General features: G+C 40.3%; 1 protein-coding gene and 1 long non-coding RNA gene across 4 annotated transcripts in view; one reads left to right on the top strand and one right to left on the bottom strand.

Moving 5' to 3' along the window:
• Positions 1-479: 479 nt before the first annotated feature.
• The window catches only part of LOC115509000, a 57,629-nt gene continuing 35,901 nt past the window's right edge, over positions 480-22,207 (bottom strand). For 2 of the 3 annotated variants that reach the window (XR_003967180.1, XR_003967181.1), the window contains 2 exons: positions 2,090-2,271; positions 480-629 (listed from right to left, as the gene is read on the bottom strand). This is a non-coding gene — a long non-coding RNA (uncharacterized LOC115509000). The remainder of the gene's footprint in view (positions 630-2,089; positions 2,272-22,207) is intronic. The other variant, XR_003967182.1, reaches the window with a different exon arrangement.
• The window catches only part of CA2H7orf31 (chromosome A2 C7orf31 homolog), a 44,530-nt gene continuing 28,972 nt past the window's right edge, over positions 6,650-22,207 (top strand). Inside the window, exons 1-2 of the mRNA XM_030308120.1 lie at positions 6,650-7,438; positions 18,416-18,592. Coding sequence (XP_030163980.1) covers positions 7,305-7,438; positions 18,416-18,592 — 311 coding nt within the window. The 5' untranslated portion in view covers positions 6,650-7,304. The remainder of the gene's footprint in view (positions 7,439-18,415; positions 18,593-22,207) is intronic.

The following is a 22,207-nucleotide window of genomic DNA, read 5'->3' as shown; positions in this document are numbered from 1 at the left end:
TTCAAGGAGGGGACATCCAAATAATTATTCTTTTCATGAGTATTTAAGTACTAAGTACTAAAGGTAGGCACTGGGAACCCAAAATGAAACAAAAAATACGATTCCTGCTTTTCAAGGTCTCCTACATTACCGAGAGAGGTAGACACACAAACCAAAAGGTACTGCAACATAAGTGCTGTAATACAGAGGCAAGTACTAAGGGGGAAGATAAGAGGGCACATTTAACTTTCCACAGAGAAGAAAAGAATATCAGGATGGCAGAGAAGAGCATAGCTTTAATGTCCAGACAAAAGTGGATCATTTTTTGTATATGTCAAATGAGGATATCTACTTCACAGGGCTGCTGTGGGTTTTAAAATTATGTACACCTACAAACACACACACACGCACGCACGCACACACACACACACACACACACACTCTTCTATCACAGCATCTGGTACATAGTGTATGTTAAATAAATTACCACTACTAGGGTGTGCAAGTTATCAATTTATTGGCTCTCCATTCCAAATCCACTCTTCTTTGCCCTGCACTTTGTGATACTGGACTTGGATCCTGCAAAAAGTTCTCCGTCATCAGGTGGCAGAATTTTAAGTTTCATCAATAGAAAGCACTGGAATGACCCCCTGCAAGGCAATGATAACAGTAAGACACTTCTGTTTCAGTTACTGATCCCTTATTATTACTATTCATCACTAGAGCCTGGCATCCACCTAGAAGCGTTCCAACTGGCCATTAGACCACTCTCTCTCTCTCTACCAGCAGCCATATCCAGCACATACCCTCCAGCAATGGCAGGCCACTTCCAGAGGCCAGTCCTGGCCAACTCACATCCTCTAAGACGAGACCACTTCTAGAGAACAGTGCTAACCTACACCTCTAACAGGTTTCTTCTCCATCCGAAGGCTGTGTGTACCTATGACAGACACCCTGTCTTCTAAGAAGTTTAAATCTCCCTCTTTTCATAGTTAACCAGCCTCTACTAGTTAATAATCCTTTATATTAAGTTTACCCTGCTCAAATAATAAGCATGGTTTCTGCTCCTTACTGCAAGTAAGGTCAATATAATTGAAGGGTGGGCTGCTGTGGGACAGGATTGAGAAAGATTAGATTAGGAAAATTTTTTTCAAAATCAGAAGTCAGCCTTCATGCTGTGAATAACAGGGGTCCATGGTAGATTTCAAGCAAGACACATGTCAGATTTGCATTTTACAAAAATCTCCCAGGTGGTAGTATAGAGAATGATAGGGTGAAGGTAAAACTGGAGGGAGGCAAAGTACTAGAAGAACACTGTGACTGACGTTACTAGAATTCATTAACATTTCCCATTCCCTAGACACACAGGAACATGACATATCGCAGGCCGTGCCCTGCAATTTCCTTGGCCATAGGAATGTTTATAAACTGCTGTGAATCACTTGTGAGTAGAAACAGCTAAGAGCTGGTGCTTAATTACCTACATTCCCTTCTGCTGCTGCAAACCCTGAGGCCCCACATTGAAATGGCAGAGTTAGGAGACAGCAGCCCTTGAATGACAAGGTGCAGGGTCCCCTGCAGTACTGGTTTATGGAATATAAGGAGAAACAAGCCACTGAGATGTTAGGCCACTTAGATTTGGTGGTTATGTGTTACTGTGGCATCAACTAGCCTACGCTCTACTCCTTTGACCCTAAGGTATCCACAGACACATTTCTACCCATATTTAAATGTTGATGCAACAATTATATGGCATGCTTCCACCTAAATGATGAAATTATTCTTCATACAAATGAATATCCCATCACTCACTCCCCCACTCCCCAGATGACCCTAACAGTCACTATTTCTATTTTTGGATGATGTTATTTCGTCTCCTAGTTTAGTTACAATGCCATCAAAATATTCTGCATCCTAAATACTACATTGTAAAGTCAACCACCAACATTCTAACTAACATTAAAATATTAAAACATTCTAATATTTAGAAAGGTAAGAAAGAAAACAAATTATGTAGTATATACAAACATTATACAATAAGTGGTTATCTATCACTGCACAGGAAACCGTACCAGGACTTGGTGGTTTTAAAGAACAACTATTTTATTACCTCTTGTGATTCTGTAGGTTGTCTGAGATCATGTAGGCAGTTCTTCCACTGGTCTCACCTGGGGCTTCTCATCTGGTTGCAGTCGGGTGACAGGTGAGACTGGAGTCATCTCTTCAGATAATGGGGACATTATGACAACAGGGTCCCTCTCCCTCTTCATATAATCTTCCCACAGGGTCCCTCTGGTAAGGTAGTCAGACTTATTTCATGGTGGTTCAGGTCTCTCAAAAGTAAGTGTCCGAAGAGCGAGAAAGTGGAAGCGACCAGTCCTCTTAAAGACTAGGTCTAGCATTGGCAGAGCATACTTCTGCATTCAAGTGGTTAACACGAGTCACAGAGCAGCTCATACAGATGTAGGTGGGAACTACACATAAGCATTAATAGCAGGAGCTGTGGTTCATTAAGGGCCATCTTTAGAGCCTAGTCAACCAGAGGCCAGGAAGAAAATATTCAATATTACTATAGTCCTTATTTCCATAATTCTTGAGGCTAGAAGTGCAATGGGTGCCATCTTTACAGGCTAGTCTACCAGAGGCCAGGAATAAAATATCCAGCATTACTGATTTCCATAATTCTTGAGGCTAGAAGTACAAGGGTGTTTGCTTCCCAAGGTAGCACCTACCTCATTGGATCGTAACTGTTTCCTGTTCCGTATCCCCAGAGATTGCAGGCACTGGGGCAATCCCTGACACACTCTGGGCAATTAGGGATTATTTACCAAATAAGGACATTTTATAAATATCTGCACCTATGTCATTGCAATGAGTACACAGTTCCTTAGCTACTCAAGGCAAAAAAAAACCTCAATTTAATATTAAAGTGTCATTAAACTCATTTGTAATCAGTTTAATTTTAAAGCCAGAAGAATATGTAGTTTTAATTATCATCCTAGTAAGTAGGATACATACATTGGAATCAACGAGGTTTTAAGTTTTACAGTTGTTTTTTAATGTATGTTTTAAAGTCACTGAAAAAGACTTCCCAACCCATCTTCTAGGCAAGGAATAACACTCAAACTTTTTCCATTTAAAAAATACTCATGAAGTATGCCTGGGTGGCTCGGTCAGTTAAGCGCCTGACTCTTAGTTTCAGCTCAGGTCATGATCTTGTGGCTTCATGGGTTTGAGCCCCACCTAGGGCTCTGTGCTGACAGCGTGGCAACAGCTTGTGATTCTCTCTCTCTCTCTCTCTCTCTCTCTCTCTCTCTCTCTCTCTCTCCCTCTCTCTCTGCCCCTCCCCTACTCGTGCTGTCACTGTCTCTTCCAAAATAAATAAACTTTTAAAAAATATATTAAAAAAAACTTAAATATTCATAAAATCACTATGTCAAAGAGAAATCTACACCCCATGTTCACTGCAGCATTATTTATAATAGCCAGACATGGAAACAACCTAAGTGTCCATCTACAGATGAGTGGATAAAGAAAATGTGGTACATGTGTGCTCACAGAAAAACTATTCAGCCATAAAAAAGAAAGAAATCTTGCATTCCTGACATGTATGGATCTCGAGGGCATTATGCTAAGTAAGACAGAGAAAGATAAATACAGTATGATCTCACTTATATGTGGAATCTAAAAAAACAAACTCATAGAGAAAGAGATCAGATTTGTGGTTGCCAGAGGCAGGGGGTGAGAGGTAAGGGAATCAAGCGAAGGTGGTCAAAAAGTACAAACTTCCAGTTTATGAGATAAGTAAGTACTGGGATATAATGCACAACAGGATGACTATAGTGAACAATGCTGTTTGGTATATTTGAAGTTGCTAAGAGAACAAATCCTAAAAGATTTCATCACAAGGGGAAAAATTCTTTTTTGAAACAATATGAGGTGATAGATGCTAATAAATAAAATTTCTGTGACAGCCATTTCATAATATATACACATATGAAGTCATTGTGTTGTACCCCTTAAACTTATACAATTTTATACGTCAATTATATCAGTGAAACTGCGAGGGGTGGATTAAATACCCATATTGCCAAGAAGTACGAGATCCCTCAAAACTTTATTTGGTTCATTATCAAATACCACTTTAATTAAAAGTCTTTATAACAGATTTAAAATAAAGGTTATAGAGTATAGCTTACATTATTATATACTTCCTGTATATTATCTCCTTGAAGGCGAAAGGTCTAACTTTAGCGGTTTGGAATTTTTGTCAACCCAGACACAGTATTCTATGCATACATTTTTTTCATTCCCAAATTTCATCTTCTCTGCTGGCGGGATTACTAGTGACTCAAAGAATACATTAAGGTAAATGAAGTGGTGACGGAGAGAACAGTATGTCAGGAGAGATAGAAAGGTGATCTGACTCCACAGGAAGTGGTGACACACCTAAGAAATCAGTTATTTTGAGCATCCCAAGGAAGGTGCTTACTTTTGGTTGGGGTCACATATACATGATCTGATGGCTGAGGAGTGTGGTCAAGTAGACCCAGTTCTGACATACTCAAGAACCCTTCAGATGGGGAAGCATTTCCAAAGAGAACACTTGTTTTACAAAGATCTGACAATGAATTTTTTTTCTTGCCTATAAATTTTATTTGGAGATAACAGAGTTAAAAATAAGTAATGCTATTTTCCTACTCTTTACACTGTTTGACAGAAAATAAAATTTCAAACCCACTAGAACCTGGAGACTCTCACCACATATCCTGGGTCCCACTGTGGCCCTAACTTCCCTGGTCTCACAACCATCCGCATACATACGAGCCCATGGCTTGTGATGCAGCTTCAGCAGATATTCCTGATTAACTCTATTGTGTTCAATTATTACCACCCAGGAAGAATCAAGCCATGAGGAAATGGAACAAAGGTCAAGCACAAAAGAAAGGTGGGATACAGAAATTACTGGAAGGCTGGGCACATGAAATAGGCTAAGTTGACAGGGAATTCAATGGGAAGGAATTTAAAAGGAAATCCTGAAAACCCTAGAGCAGCAAAAAGGCAAAAAAAGATTAGGATGGACTTCCATGAGAAGTTATTTGGGGGGGGGGGGGGGGGGATAAAATGTATAAAGGGGAAAGATGAGGGCAAACTTCACCTAATTCACAATTCTGTCTCCAGCAGTATTTACTCTTGCAAGCTTAGTGGAATTGGGGGAGAGGTGCAGAGACTATGAAGTTGACCAAGAATATAAAATCCCGACCTTGCCGACTCCAATGCACCTTTCTTTCTCGCATGTCACCTAACACTCACCTAGAAAGCACAGCACAAAATGAATATCCACTGGTCGGCTGATTAAAAAGCTGTTTTAAGGGGCGCCTGGGTGGCGCAGTCGGTTAAGCGTCCGACTTCAGCCAGGTCACGATCTCGCGGTCCGGGAGTTCGAGCCCCGCGTCAGGCTCTGGGCTGATGGCTCAGAGCCTGGAGCCTGTTTCCGATTCTGTGTCTCCCTCTCTCTCTGCCCCTCGCCCGTTCATGCTCTGTCTCTCTCTGTCCCAAAAATAAATAAACGTTGAAAAAAAAAATTAAAAAAAAAATAAAAATTAAAAAAAAATAAAAAGCTGTTTTAAGAGTCAGAGAACAACTCCCTTCGCAGAGGTGATCTCTCTACCTCCGCATCCTTCTGTGTTCCTACAGGCTCAGTTCTAGCCTCTCTCAAAATGTAAGCTTCCCACATACATCCCCGTCCTTCAGGGGTGGGGGAGGTGTCTCAGTCATCACAGAAACCCAGGGCTCTGTAGGTGCGGAACCGTGTTCACATTAGCTTCTGGGGGAAAGGGGATGGAGGTGGGAGGGCAGGGGTTGCGGGTAACTGAGGTCATCAAGGTGGGGCTAGGTCCTTGGGAACTGGGTAGGTAAGCCGCAGCCAGACCTGCCCGTTTGCCATGTCCGCACCCACCCGAGGAAGGAAGAGCCAAGTCTCCCATAGGGCACAACTCCGGAGCACGCGTGCAGTCCAGCGAAGCCACCTTCAAAGCGGCCGCAGCCCCCCATTCCAGCAATAGGAGGCGGAGGGGAAGATGGGCAGGATGCTCTCGCCTCACCAGGGTGTCCTGCCCTTCATCCTGAGCCTGTCCTCCGCCCAGTCCACACTGGGAATGCTAGGGCCGGAGAAAAACCCTAGAACAAGCAGACCAAGTAGAACTCGATCTTCCACCAGAGGACGCCTGGGGGCGGGGCGAGATGTGGGGGCGGGGCCGAGGGCCTGGAGCCCCGGAAGAGCCCCTTTCACCTCTAGACTGGGCGTCTTGTCCTCTCTCTACACTTCCAGTCCCGTTTCGGATTACTACCAGTCGCAAGGCTCCTAGGCTGGCTTCCTGCGAAAACTCTAATAGCCTCCTGCCCCTCCGCAAGAATGCATTACCTAGTGCCACGGTCACGGTTGCCGTCATAGGCACCCTCAACCCCACCCCTGGCCTGCCCGCGGTCCCTCTCTCTCCCCACCCGCACCTGCCCGTAACCAGCAAGCTCCCTGGGCCCGCAGGTGTGGACAACGGCGGGATTCCACGCCCCGCAGAGGCCCACCAGCTCTGGGGAGGGCAAGGGGAGACGTGATCCAGGGCCGCCCCCAGGCTGATGTCCCAGGTGCGTCCGAACCCGAGTCACTGCTAGGCAGGACGCTAATGGCCTGGGAGGCCCGCGGTGCCAGCCGGGGCGCCTCCTTGGCTTCCCTGTCCAAGTCCGAGGGAGGGAGCAGGATTCTAACCCTTTGGGGTCCTGCTGCACCACTGCTTCTGCATCTCTCTGCAAAGCTCTTCTCTCATTCCGGATCCCTGAAACCCTTAGAAGCACAGCTGCTGATTCTGCTGTGTGATTCTGCCTGCTTTTAAGAAATATTATGGGGATGGGGTGAGGGGTCAGCTGAGTTTTCTTGAATAGTTATGGTAAACTTTGAGGCAAAAATTTAATCTCAGTCGATGTCCATGGAGGAGTGGCCTTGTATGGATATGGACCTGTCGTTCAGTAGTGTTTAGATTGTCCTTAAGAACGTCTTCCACTTCCACTTTCAATTTCCCTTGAAATTCACTTCCATAGAATTTAAGTTACTATTTATTACTGATGTGATATATGAGGGTCCACAGATGGTTTCTTGGTGAGAAAGGAAACCCCTGATTTCTATGCAATGTTGAGTTGAACAATTTAGCAGTATAAAGTATGTTTCCTGCCTGCCCTGAGGTAGGGTCAGTGTGATAGTGACCAAGTCAGTTGACTATTGGAACCAACTGTGCCCTTCTTTTCTTTCCAGTCTGTGCCTTTCAAGAAACATGGAGGTAATTCATGGCAGGCCCTACTGTTGCAGAGAGCTTGAAGGAGCTGACCTATTGTCAAACACCTTTTACTCTAATGAATTGCACACTCCATTACAAACAGCTACTCGCCCAACTGCCTCCGAGGACAGGTAAAACGTAAATAATTACAAAACGTACAAAACGTAATTACAAAACGTTACAAAACGTAAATAATTACAAAGGGCTTTAATATATTAGTTTATTTTTATATGTGAGAAAAAAACACTCAGATAGAGGGCTCTTCTGTTTATCACACCTTAGGGATGGCATAACATGACAATTAACTAAACTGTAGTGTCCACATCTGTTAGGAACTTGATCAAAAGTAAGTTGGTGTGCATCTTTACAAGGCAGACATCAATTTCATTCACAACATTCTAAAATTCCAGAATGATCACTTCCTTTATTTGAAAATTAATCTGTTTTGATCAAACTTTTTATTTTATCAGGAGTAGTATAAGTGGTTCCCTATCATCCCCTGACACCATCTGTTCAAAAACACTCCCAGAATCCGTTGTTCAAGGTTTCCATTTAAATCTTTGCTTCACCAAATTTCCTGTAACACACTAATTACAAATTATTATTTAAATTGCATCTAACGTATGTTGATTGATTGCTGTTTATGGACACTGTACCAAATGCTTTGTATATAGCGATTCTTTTAATCCTCACAACTACCCTATGAGATAAGTACTATTATTTTCACCATTTTACATATGAAGCAACAGGTGCAAACAAGTAATTTTCTAAGGTCTCAGTGCCAGCTCTCTGTATTGTATTTATTTCAATCATTTTGAGGAAAAAGAAAAAATCTCAAAACACTTCGATGGTTAAAAAAAAAAAAAAAAAGCGCCTGTAGGGTTATTTTGTTCAGTTTGGTTTGGTTTTATTTATAATTTCACTTGATCAAATCTCTCGTTTAAGAATTCCTTCTTTAAGAAATCATTCAGAAAGCCACCCAGACTCAGTTTACACTTCCAAAATGGGACATCACTACCACACAGGCAGTCCATCCCAATTTTGAATGCTATTGGTTATCAGATAATTTCTTTCTACTGAGGACATTTTTCCTCCTCATAATTTCTACCTGCTGACCCTGGTTCTTCTCTCCATGCAAAATAAGAATAATCTACCTATCATCTCCATGACAGCAGCCCTTCAAGAGTTCAAAGATCTTCTTGGCTCTGTAAGAGTTCTCTTTGCCAGGCTAAATACTGCTGCTCTGCAAACTTAACTCTTCCTTCTTGAATCTGGGCTTTCACCATCTTGATCAGACTTCCATGGATCTAGTCCAGTTGGTAAACATGCTCTTTATATGAAAAAAGAAGCTTTTCTTTTCCTAATTATAAAACTAACACATTCCTCATAAATAATTTAGAAATCCTGGAAATCCACAAAGAAAACAAGTTTTCCATTTTTCTAACAAAAGGAAAAGCTATGAAATTAAAACAAAAGGAAGAAAACCTCTGTACCTGCTTTATCCAGAATAACCACCATTAACACCATGATATGTGTCTTCTCCACTTTTTTAACTTAAAGATCATATTTAACATATTTTGTAAACTGACATTTTCATTAAACGAAAAGGAATATTTTCGTATTTGTGGGAAAGAGAACTCAGCTCACTTCTACTAAGTCAGTCCTTGCTACACATGCTCTTCTGTTCCCTGACTCCCCAAAATGGCTGTAGGTCCTAAATTCCTACTCAGCTCCAAGAGTCATCAGAATCGGACGGGCTTCCCTTGAGTCAGAGGAAACTCTTAGCAGATTGTTCATGATCTGGGGATAGACAACTGTCCCTGGCTCAAAAACAGCAACATAAAATTTTATATTTGGTCAAAAGGAATCTGAGTAGGAATTTAAGGCTGTCATATCTGACTGAATTCACTAACAGCATGTATATAAGGCTTTTCACTGAAATTTTTATCTCTTCTACCTAAATGGTCCTATGGTTGGTTAGTAATTGGCCCCAAAACCTTTTAAGTAGCATGAAATTTAAGAGTAGCATCTTTGAGGGGTGCCTGGATGGCTCAGCTAGTTAAGCATCCGACTCTTAGTTTTTGCTCAGGTCCTAATGTCAGTGAGTCTGAGTTCTGAACTGCGATGACAGTGAAGAGTCTGCTTGGGATTCTCTTTCTCTCTTTCTCTGCCCCTCCCCTGCTGTCTCTCTCTCTCTCTCTCAAAATAAATAAACTTAAAAAAAAAAAAGGAGAGAAGCATCTCTGAGAAAATATTGCTTTTTATTAACTGCCTATAAAATTAAATACAATATATGTTCAGTTACCTGCAAACTACAATAAGGTACTCCTTGAAGCAGTAGGTAGGTACAACCATGTTCCTGACTCCTAATAACTAAAATTTGCTTTCCCTTTTATTCCATATGAATTCTTTCCTATCATAGTCCCCAAATGGGAAAGCCAGGATGATCATGCATTCTCAGAACCCCCTTTTTTAACCCCCTCTTAAAAAGCAGCTGGGCAGCATACAGAAGTTCCCTTTTTCTTCTGAACTGCTCTGAAAAGTGTCATCATGGTAACATTGGAACCTCTACTCTGTCAATGCTGAGGCTTACTTCTTCAGAGGAAGTTCAGGGTCTATGGCTCCCAACTCAAACCTCAAGGTATCTCAAAGCAAAACACAACAAAAAGCTCCTGGCCTTTAGGGTTTACCCTTCATAATGATAAGGATGAACATGAGTCCTAGCATATGTTAGCTCTCAGCAGTTTAGTTTTCTAAACTTGGATGTACTTAAAGGGATGCCTTTTTAAAATATCATAGTGTATTCTGAACTCCGGAATTTTAACAGCAACACAAAATGACTTCCTCACATCAGTGTACTTTTTCTTTTCAGAATAGGCAGCCTAGCTCCAGTGTTATCCAGCACTGGTATGCAGACAGAACACATCAGAACTACCTGAGCAGCTTTGTAAAAATAGAGAGTCCCGGGCTCTGATGTGAGTCTAGGAAATCTGCATTTTTAGAAGTTTTTCAGCTTACTTGGAGAACCAGTGGGCTAGCAGAAAGCACTGAAAACAGTAAGAAAACCAGGACTATGGTTGTAACTTCCCCACTGACCAAAAGCGAGTTACTCTTCATACTTCGGTTACTTTCTTCACTGGTGTATTTTAGAACAAGCATAGTAGTCACTATTATATATACTCTGACTTGATCTCTTTTAAAAATATTAATAAACAGATGGTATTCTTTTGTATTTCTTCCACTGAAAATTTAAGAATGGCTGATACTGCTATTTAGAATCATGACAGAGGTCTATCTCCTTTTTCCATTCAGTTGGCATCTCCTTATCTCTAGCAAGTTCTCTAGCTCATTAAGCAAACAAACATCAATTAGAGAAGTGCCTTGAGAATTGCTTAAGATTTCATCATTGGTTCTCATTTTGTTTCTGAATTCATTCCACTGCTTTTAGATTCTTTAACTTTTTTGTTATTGTTACTACTAGTTCTCTGCCAACTAAAAATGAGAAAATGTTTGTTCTGAGCTTCCTTTAATCATTCCTTCCAATAATTACTGGCTAAATTCAGCTCCCCCAAGTAGAATGTAATACTCAAAACTCCACAGTGACTCCAAAGCAAGATGCTGGTTCATCCTTAGGAAACACATCTTTCTCAAAAACAAGTAAACATTTAATTTTATGTGGTCACAGATTGCAGTATTAATCATTTATTATTATTTTCTTTGTTATGGAGACATGTATTATTTAAGCTTTCACATTACTTAATCCTAAAAGTTCAATATTTATGTTCCTAGTTCCTTCTATACAATGCTGTCAATATTAAAGCTAAGGGGGGAAATGTGAGACCCTAAAATAAAGGAGAAACAGGCCTTATTTTTGCATTTGCCTTCTATTTTAAGTGGATTCCTACAACTTACTGGCTTTAGATGGATACCAACCCAAATGATTGATTAACATTTTCTACTGGCTCATCTTCCTAGGACAATGTAATATATGGAGGTCAGATATTGAGAAATTGACTCATCTAATTTAAATATAATTTTTAAAACTTAGATATTAAAGCTTAGGTTGTCATTAATCAAATGTATTTAAATATTTTTCACTTGTCATGTCCTCCAAACCGTGTCTACTGATCATAGCCATAAAGCTGGTGAAAGCCTCAGAGGTCTGAGAGCTGAATACCGCCATCCCTTCGACAGCACCCTAAATCAATGGTCACCTAGATTCTCCTTGACGAGCAAGTGCAGAGATGGGCAAACTTATTCTGTAAAGGGCCAGACAGGAAATACAGGTGGCCATTGAACAGCACAGATTTGAACCGCATGGATTCACTTACATGCAGATTTTTTTTCCAACAAATACAGTATGGTAATATAAATGTATTTTCTTTTCCTTATGATTTTCTTAACACTTTCTCTAGTTCACTTTATTGTAAGACTACAATACATAATACATATAACATACAAAATATATGTGTCCACATGTGTGTACACTATTACAAAATAGTGTAATCAACTGTTTATGTTATCTGTAAGGTTTTTTGGTCAACAGTAGACTTAATAGTTAGGTCTGGGGGGAGTCAAAAGTCATACGCTGATTTTCAACTGCATGAGGGGTCAGCACCCCTAATTCCCATGTTATCCAAGGGTCAACTGTACTTTAGGCTTTAAAGTCTCTGTCGAACTACTCAACTCAGCTATGGCCAAAAAAACAGCCATAGACAATAGACAATATATAATGAATGGTTGTGGCTGCATTCCAACAGAATTCTACTGACAAAAACAGGCAGCATGGGGCGCCTGGGTGGCTCGGTTGGTTAAGCGTCCGACTTCGGCTCAGGTCATGATCTCACGGTCCGTGAGTTCGAGCCCCGCATCGGGCTCTGTGCTGACACCTCGGAGCCTGGAGCCTGTTTCAGATTCTGTGTCTCCCTCTCTCTCTGCTCCTCCCCTGTTCATGCTCTGTCTCTCTCTGTCTCAAAAATAAATAACGTTAAAAAAAAAAAAAAAAAAAAAAAACAGGCAGCAGGTTGGATTTGGCCTATAAGCCATGGTTTGCCAACACCTATCTAGTGACTTTATGAGATAAAGCATTCCATTTATAAAAGACAGTGTTAGTTCTTCATTCCATTCAGCAGATATTTACAGGGGATTACATTAAGCCAAGTGCTATACAGGTACAAAGAAGTTCCACAGTCCATACCCCTCTCTCTGAGCTCCTCTCCCGTGTTTCTAATTGGATCCCGCTGCTCAGACAATACAGTCCAAAGGGCTTACAAGGCCCAGAGGCTCTGGTTCTTGTTTTCCTCTCTTGCTTTATCTCTTACCATAGCTCTTCTCTACTGTGCTTCAAATTCCTGAATTCCAGGGGCGCCTGGGTGGCTCAGTCGGTTAAGCGTCCGACTTCAGCTCAGGTCACGATCTCACGGTCCGTGAGTTCGAGCCCCGCGTCGGGCTCTGGGCTGATGATGGCCCAGAGCCTGGAGCCTGCTTCCGATTCTGTGTCTCCCTCTCTCTCTGCCCCTCCCCCGCTCATGCTCTCTCTCTGTCTCAAAAATAAATAAACGTTAAAAAAAAAAAAAAATTAAAAAAAAAAAAAAATTCCTGAATTCTGTATTATCTCTACTGATTTGGCCCAAAATTCCACTCCCATTTGCTCAGCCCTTAAGATCTGGGTAAGTTCCACTCAAATCTTTGTACCTTCTGAAAGTCCAAAGCCTTCCTCAAAACTTTACAAATTCCCAGGGTGGGGTGGAGGTGATCATTACTGACTTTCTGACTTTGGTTTTTCCTTTGGTTCCACTTAATGCTGCTTCTGTTCAACAACACTTTGACCCAGACGTGAAACACATTCTTCAGTTTCCTCCTAAGACCTCATCCACACAGAGCATTTGTGAGCCTGGTAAACTTCCCTGATCAGTTATAGGTCAAGAGGAAGAATCACATCACACCATACAACACATAACTTAAAGTCCCTTATTAGCTGTAACCTCTGTATTCTTTTTTTTTTTTTTAATTTTTTTTTTCAACGTTTATTTATTTTTGGGACAGAGAGAGACAGAGCATGAACGGGGGAGGGGCAGAGAGAGAGGGAGACACAGCATCGGAAACAGGCTCCAGGCTCTGAGCCATCAGCCCAGAGCCCGACGCGGGGCTCGAACTCACGGACCGCGAGATCGTGACCTGGCTGAAGTCGGACGCTCAACCGACTGCGCCACCCAGGCGCCCCAAGTAACCTCTGTATTCTTAAAAGTCCCTGAATTCAGTTGTCACTAGGGTTCCTCACTGACTTTTCACCCAAGTGCAGTGTCCAGTCTCCTAATATCTTGATGGCTTCTCCCTTCATCTCCCTGTACTCCACTTACCTCTCATCTTCCTCTCACAAGAGCAAAACACCAAATCCCTCCCACGGCAGAGCAGCTTAGTCAGTCTTAGGTGGCTTGGTATCATACTGACACCTATACTCATAGAGTCTCTACCTCTATATCAAGTGGCCTAACAAAATATTTTATCAAACAAAACAGATCCTTTCCTAAGAAGGGTTCTAGAGCCAAGGCTGTCAGAAATTTTCAATTCCATAATCTTTTTAACCTCTTAGCCTTTTGACATGTTACTCCCCCACCTAAATGTCTGACTCATTCTTTAGAACTCATTCCCCCAACAGTCTTTCCTCCAAAAAGGAATCTTGTTGGTCCTGCAAGGTACCTGGGGGTATGCTACCTATCCTGGACCACTGAAATCCAAGGCCAGGTGGTGGGCAGATGAAAATTTGGACAGAAGATAATAAGAGGGGTGGTTTACTTCTAATTTAGCTCTAATATGAGATAGTAATCTTTTGGAGCTTATTGTAGAGATGCTCTCCTTTAGATTTCTCACCTGACTGATTTCTGTACTGCTCACCCCACAGCATCCTTAAAACAAAAATGAAATTGGAAACAATTGGCACTGCCTTAAGGGCAAAAGTGGCTCCTGTGCTTTTTTACCTCTCTGTAGCCCTATTTTCCCTTTTTTTTTCTTTTTAATTTTTTATTTAAATTCCAGATAGTTAACATATAGTGAGTATTGGTTTCAGGAGTAGAATTCAGTGATTCACCACTTACACACAACATCCAGTGCTCATCACAAGTGCCCTCCTTAGTACCCATCACCTCACCTGTCTAGCCCATCCCTCACCCACCTCCCGCCATCAACCCTCAGTTTGTTCGCTATCTTTAAGAGTCTCTCAGGGTTTGTTTCCCTCTCTCTTTTCCCCCCTCCCATATGTTCATGTTTCTTAAATTCTACATGAGTGAAATCATATAGTATTTGTCTCTGACTGACTTATTTCACTTAGCATAATATACTCTAGCTCCATCCATATCATTGCAAATGGTAAGATTTCATTCTTTTTGATGGCTAGGTAATATTCCATCATGTGTGTATGTATGTATATGTATATATGTATGTATATTTATAGATGTATATATATGTGTGTCTATATATGTGTGTGTATACACACACACACACACACACATATACACACCACATGTTCTTTATCCATTCATCAGTCAATGGACATTTGGGCTCTCTCCATAGTTTAGCTATTGTTGATAGTGCTACTATAAACATCAGGGTACATGTACCCCTTCAAATCTGTATTTTTGTATCCTCTGGGTAAACACATAGTAGTACAATTGCTGGATCATAGGGTAGTTCTATTTTTGAGGGGCAGGGGCCTCCATACTGTTCTCCAGAATGGCTGCACCAGTTTGTATTCCCACCAACAGTGCAAAAGGGTTCCCCTTTTTCCACATCCTCGCCAACATTTGTTGTTTCCTGAGTTGTTAATTTTAGCTATTCTGACAGGTGTGAGGTGGTATCTCACTGTGGTTTTGATTTGTATTTCCTTGATGATGAGTAATGTTGAGCATCTTTTCATGTGTCTGTTAGCCATCTGGATGTCTTCTTTGGAAAAGTGTCTACTCATGTCTTCTGCCCATTTCTTAACTGAATTATATGTTTTTGGTGTTGCATTTCATAAATTCTTTATAGATTTTGTATACTAACCCTTTCTAGCTATGTCATTTGCAAATATCTTCTCTCGCCCTGCAGGCTGCCTTTTAGTTTTGTTGATTTCCTATTTTCCCTCTTACGGATCTCTGGTATTTCCTATCTTGTTAACAACTAGTCACTTTCAAAAAAGTATTTTTCTTCTTTTCTTTTCAGCATTTTGTTTTGTTTTAGTCTGTCTCCTCAAGGTACATCAGTAAGGTTCAGACAGAAATAGATTTTAACTTCTCTAAGAAAATTTAACCCAAAAGTGTAATTGATTCCCTTTTTAAGATCTTCATGTCATTGTCTGCTCTCCAGGAAAACCACCTAGACAATAAATATCTGTAGCCCATCATATATTTGCATTATATATTTGCAAGACACTATGCTTTATCTTGGGGATTTTGTGGTGAGTATGGCAGAGTCCTTGTCTACAGTGACTTGTCCTTTTTGCTGTGCTATGGAAACTGTGATGAATCAGTGTTCTTTGTTCTCTACAACATTATACTGTTCATCTCTTGGCAACAGACTACCAGCTTATTATAAAAGGATAAAGCTTTGAAACAGCTAGGTGAAATACATGCATAGGACAAGCTATGTGGAAAGGTACCCAGAACTTCCACGCTCTCTGAGAGCACTACTCTCCCCACATTGCCATGTATTCATCAACCCAGAAGCTCCCTTCTCAGTACTTTTGGTTGTTTTCAGTGGGAAAGATATTCCAAATAATCTAGACAGCCATAACTGGAGACTTAAGTCATTAAATCCTTACTAATTAGGAAGCAGATTTTTTGTCACGTATTCTTAAGTGTTTTGTGAGGCCTTCTTCTAGGCAGAAGCTTCCATTCTTGTGTCAATGGCTACAGTCCAGGAAACAAATCCATCTCTCTGGCTTCACTCATGCATGCACTCATTCAAAAGACATCCACTGGATATGTTCTATAAAGCATGGTTACAAGAGTGAACTGGTTAGAGTCCTTGCCCTCCACTTCCTTGTTAAGAACGAGCAGGAAGAGCCATGTGAATTACCACTTTTTAAGATCAGAAAACCCTACCAGCCAACTTATGAAATTTCCACATCTCCAGCCCACTGAATGGCACAGTTATAAGGGACGAGAAAACTTTAGCATGCATAACAATCATCTAGAGGGCTTATTAAAACAGATTACAGGGGCCCACCTCCAGAAATTGTGATTCCTAGGTCTGAAGCAGAGCCTGAGAATTTGTATTTCTAGCAAGCTTTTAGAGAGATGCTGATGCTTGGTCCATGGTCCACACTTTGAGAACCACTATGAAAGGAGCTCTAGATAAAGCTTAGGAGCAAATGCTTCTGCTCCTTTGCAGGCCTCTCCATTTTTAAAAATCAAAAGATAATCCATAGCCAAAACCATTCAATGGGGAAACAATATTCTTTTCAACAAATGGTGCTGGGACAACTGGATAGCCACATGCAAAAAAAAAAAAAAAAAAAAAAAAAAAATGAAGCTGTATCCTTATCTCACACCATGTATAAAAATTAACAACAAATCAACATGGATCAAAGACCTAAAGATAAGAGTTAAAACATAAAAACTATTAAAAGAAAATAGGGGTAAATCTTCACGATCTTGGATTTGGCAGCATATTCTTAGATATGACACAAAAGTACAAGAAATAAAAGAAAAATTGATAAGCTGGACTTTATGAATATTAAAAACTTTCGTGCCCCAAAGAACACTATCAAGAAAATAAAAAGACAACATATAGAATAGGAGAAAATACTTGTAAGTCATATATCTGAGAAGGGACTTTATTTACAAGTTTTATACCTCAGTAATAAAAAGAAAGCTCAGGGCCCCTGGGTGGCTCAGTCGGTTAAGCATCCGACTTCGGCTTAGGTCATGATCTTGAGGTTTGTGAGTTCGAGCCCCCATTGGGCTCTGTGCTGACCGCTCGGAGCCTGGAGCTGCTTCAGATTCTGTGTCCCCCTCTCTCTCTGCCCCTCCCCTGCTTGTGCTCTGTGTGTGTCTCTCTCAAAAATAAATAAACGTTAAAAAACAATTTAAAAAAAGAAAAAGAAAGCCCAATTTGAAAATGGCAAAGGACCTGAATAATACACACTTCTCCAAAGAACATACATGAAATGGCCAATGAGCACATGAAAAGATGCTCAACATCATTAGTCATTAGGAAAATGCAAATCCAAACCATAAAGAGATACCACTTCACATGCCCTAGGAGGGCTATACAAGAACCTAGAGATGGACAGAAAGTAGATTAGTAGTTCCTTGGGGCTAGGGTGGGGATGGGCAAGTGTGGAAATAAACAATGGCTAAAGGGCACAAAGTTTCTTTTTGAGGTGATGAAAATGCTCTAAAATTATCGTATGATGGTTGTACATATTTGTGAATATACTAAAAACCATTTAATTGTATACTTTAAATGGATGAATTGTATGGTATGTATATTATATCTCAATAAAGATATTTAAAAGAAAGAAGTACATGGAGTACAACTACAAATCACCATCATCGTCATCATCATCATCTGTAGGCCCTCAAAAATTTAACCTCATTCCTTCAGCAATTCGAGGATGCCCAAGTAACCAGTATCTATCATAACGTACCCAACACTGAGAATTCTGTGTTTTAAAAATGTAATCTAAAAATAATTTTAAAGCTGTAGGAATTTTAGTTGTTTGTCTTAGTGTGTTCGGGCTGCTATAACAAAGTCCTTCCGACTGGGCAGCTTCTTAGAAGCAACATTGATTTCTCACAGTTCTGGTGGCTTGAAGTCCAGGATCACTGTGCCAGCATGGTTGCATTCTGGTAAAAGCCTTCTTCCTGGTTTGTAGCTGGCACCTTTTTGCTGTATCTTCACATGGAGGAAGGGGCTGGCAAGCTCTCTGAGGTCTCTCAAGAGCATGAGTCCCATTCATGAGGGCTCCACTCTTGACCTAGTCACTGAGTAAAGGGCCCACCTTATACCGTCACACTGGGCATTGGGATTTCAACACATAAATTTGGGGGACACAAACATTCCGACCATAGCATTCCATAGTATTCCATGCTGAAGTGATTTCAAAAGTATCTCTTTTTTCACAGATATCAGGAATTAAGGGAGTCATTCCAACAATGTAGATTTCCATGGGGTGCTGACAGAGAATATGGTGGGGTAATACCCATTTCACTCCCTGAGGAGCACAGGCCAAAATGTGAACCTCCTCATGTCATGGGCAAAGGACATCAGCATTATGGATTTGGTGGAGAAACTTGGCCAAGGTAAATAAACTTCCTGCTCTTTACATAGAGATCTTTATTTTGCATTTTTCTTTGCTCTTTGTTTCCATTGTGAGTCTTGTTGTTAACTTAAATCTACCTCCAAATTTATTTCTTTTACTATTTATGAAAAGACACAGATGGAAAAATGAATTATATAATTTCTAATTGTAAAATCTGTAAAAAAAAAATCTCTTTATGGATGTCTTTGCTATCCTGAGAGATGTTCAATTATTGTGATCAGAAATTTTGATTAATTCCCTTGCTAATCACATTTTATCTAAAACTATATGAGAATATTCCAGAGAGATATTAAATTTAAAATGTTTTTGCTTGAGCAAATAGCTGGCCTCATTTGTATAGATGTTGTTGATTTTTGGAACTTTTGATTTCTAATTTGTTCATCAATCTGTAGTCATTAGAATCTACTGGGCATTGTTTTCAAGTAATAAAATATTTCAATAATCACTTGTAACTCTTAAAGTCACTCTTTCAGCGACTTTATTCAAAACATATTAAAACTGAAGAGAAAGCAAAAAAAAATCTGAGCAGCAAATTAAATGTCACATTAACTATTTACTAAAAATATGAAATTTTAAAAAACTATGAAATTTACTCAAAGCACAATCTATCAAACCTTCCCACAGAGCCTACCTACTCCTGCTTTATCCAACAATCCTGCTTACCTGGCTTACTAACAATCTAGCTAACTAGTTTTTTGTTCTAAAGCAGTTTCGAAAAATACATTAGGAAAGACAAGCGGCAGGTAGAAAGAGAAATAATAATGACATGTGGCAGCTAACGACCTTACTGAATAAAAAGCAGACAAATGAAAAGGCCTGTCAGTCCAATGGGAAAGCTGCAAATACTGACATATTACAGATAGCAAGGACCTCAAGATCATGAATTCATCCAACAGATTTCTTCAAGTCCCCACTCTCATGGAACTTACGTTCTAATATAATATTAAGAGATTTATAATATAGTTGTACAGTAGCCACATTGTTATCCTGGTTTTACAATATGTGGAGACCCAGAAGATTCAGTACCTTTCCCTGGATCACACAACTGTGAAGTTGTGGAACAGGGACCGGAGTCCAGATTTATTTGACCCCAAAGACCAAGTTCTTTTCATCTGTCCATTCTGTTCATCATTCACTCCAGCTATTCATTTATTCAGCAGTTTTGAGCATTGTTCTAGACTAGGGTTGTATGTATCTCTTTATGGACTCTGCATCTATTGTCCTCAAAATTTACATATTAAAAAAACACACAACATTCTAAAAGGATCAGAACTGTACTCAGAATTCAAGAGTGTAAGAGAAGAGCCAAAGACAGGTTTCTTAAGGGACATCCAGTTTGAAATGAGAGGTTTGTGTCTGGTGCCTCACTGAATGCAGCCCTAGGCCACTGGGAGATAAAGTACTTGTTCCAATTAGAATGCCCATCATCCCTGGCTCAGAAATGCAGGTTGCTGTACTCTATTCTCTTCACAACTATGTTAAACATTATCACTTTGGCATATTTACCTCTTAAAAATATATTTAGGACAAAGTCCTATTTTCTGATACAATGCACATTACTTGGCAAACAACTACAGAATAGGTTTTACTTGTTTCCTAATAGGGAATAACTTCTGTCACAATATTTTCCTTTCTCCCCAAAAAGGGCCTTTTGTTTAATAACAGAATATTTTCCAGCTCTCTGAGGGGTCAAGCCTCATCCCGGTCCATATAAAATCTTGCTCTAACAATCACACCCTACCACCTTCCCTAATGGGGATTTTCAGTGGGGTGCTGTGGTGCCACACATTCACCCCATCCTCATGGGGAACAGGATCACCCCTTTGCCTCACCAACCCTCCACTCATATGACTTTATAAATTGAAAGTACCTGCTTCTTTTTTTTTTTTAAGTTTATTTATTTATTTTGAGAGAGAGAAAGAGAAAGGGAGGGAAAGGGAAGGGGCAGACAAAGAGGGAGACAGAGCCCCAAGCAGGCTCTGCACTGTCAGCAGAGTCTGACATGGGGCTCAATCTCACCTTGTGAAATCATGACCTGAGCTGAAATCCAGAGTTGGACACACAACCCACTGAGCCACCCAGGCGCCAAGTACATACTGCTTAGGAAAATGTCCAGTGAGAGGTCCTATGGTATGTCGTCTGAGGTTAAGAAGTTAAAAGAACATGGCTTACTAATGGAAATATAATCATATGCATTTATATATGCATGTTCCAATGTAATGTCCCTGTCAACATCAGTATTCCTTCCGGCATTTTATGACATAACCTATATCTAATTAAAACACTTTTAAAGGAACTTAAACAATATCTACTTACCCAAGCTTTGGAAATTCAAAGTGAAATTGTCGTCACCTAACTCGGCATCCATTGGCTTAGAAGAATGAAGTTACAAAGTAATAACAATTTATAGCTTTGTTTTCACTTCCATAAACACTTCTTCTTATAACTTTGATAAAGTAGCAAAGTTTTTACTTTGTTTAAGAAAAAGGAAATGAATCTTCCTCTAACAACCTGGCAAATGTTAAAAAGCTGTTCAATAGATATACAGTGCTCTGTGAACTAACGAATACTTTGAAACTCTTGCTAACCAGCACCCTTTAATGATGACACAAGTAGTAGTAGTGGTGATAATGCCTGGAGGTTAATGCTTATGAAACAAAATCACGGAATATCCCTCTCCTGTTACCTAACAGAGAAATAGACAGGAAATTCACCAGCAGCCCCCAAATAAGAAAAGAAGAACGACTTTATGCCATTAATTTTAATGTTATGTCAAGAAAAGAAAATTCCATGTCATTTATTACAGTTTGTAACTAAATGTTTCTCAAGAGGGCATCTGGAGCAGGACAGTTCTTTGTCCCGTACACTGCAAGATATATATCATCTCTGGCCCTCAACCTGTAAATACCAGTCTCATTCATTGTGACAACCAAAATAAAACCAGCCACACATATTTCCAGACCCCTGGAAGTGCTGCAGGTCCAGAGAGAAGACACACTGTTGGTTGAGAGGCATTATACCTAACCCCATCCCTATATTCCAAATGCATACTGAGACGAGTCAACAAAATCCTGATAATTCTCCAATTTGAAGAGAAGATTAAAAGACTGAGCAATCCTAATAGGTAATCTTATTAGAACTGAAGAAAAGCCTCAAGAGTAGAAGCCTCTATTTTAAAAACAACAAGATCTCAGGGCGCCTGGGTGGCTCAGTTGGTTGAGCGTCCAACTTTGGCTCAGGTCATGATCTCACAGTTCATGAGTTTGAGCCCTGTGATGGGCTCTGTTCTGACAGCTCAGAGCCTGGAGCCTGCTTCAGATTCTTTGTCTCCCTCTCTCTCTGCCCCTTCCCTGCTCATACTCTGTCTCTGTCTCTCAAAAATAAATCAACGTTAAAAAAAATTTTTTTTTAATAAAAACAACAAGATCTCAAGAGAGATGAAGTTGTGCAGAATATGTGCTCTTCCAGAACACTGTGTTGACCTGAGGGAATGAGTAGAAGCCATGGGTATGGCTACTTCCCTAAATGAAAGGAATGAGCCTTACAGAGGACATTTAATAGGACCTTAGACAGCAGTACCAAGAGACTCGGATTC

The sequence above is a fragment of the Lynx canadensis genome, chromosome A2, assembly GCF_007474595.2.
Source record: "Lynx canadensis isolate LIC74 chromosome A2, mLynCan4.pri.v2, whole genome shotgun sequence".
Taxonomy (NCBI): Eukaryota; Metazoa; Chordata; class Mammalia; order Carnivora; family Felidae; genus Lynx; species Lynx canadensis.
This window is presented reverse-complemented; position numbering and strand designations above follow the sequence as displayed.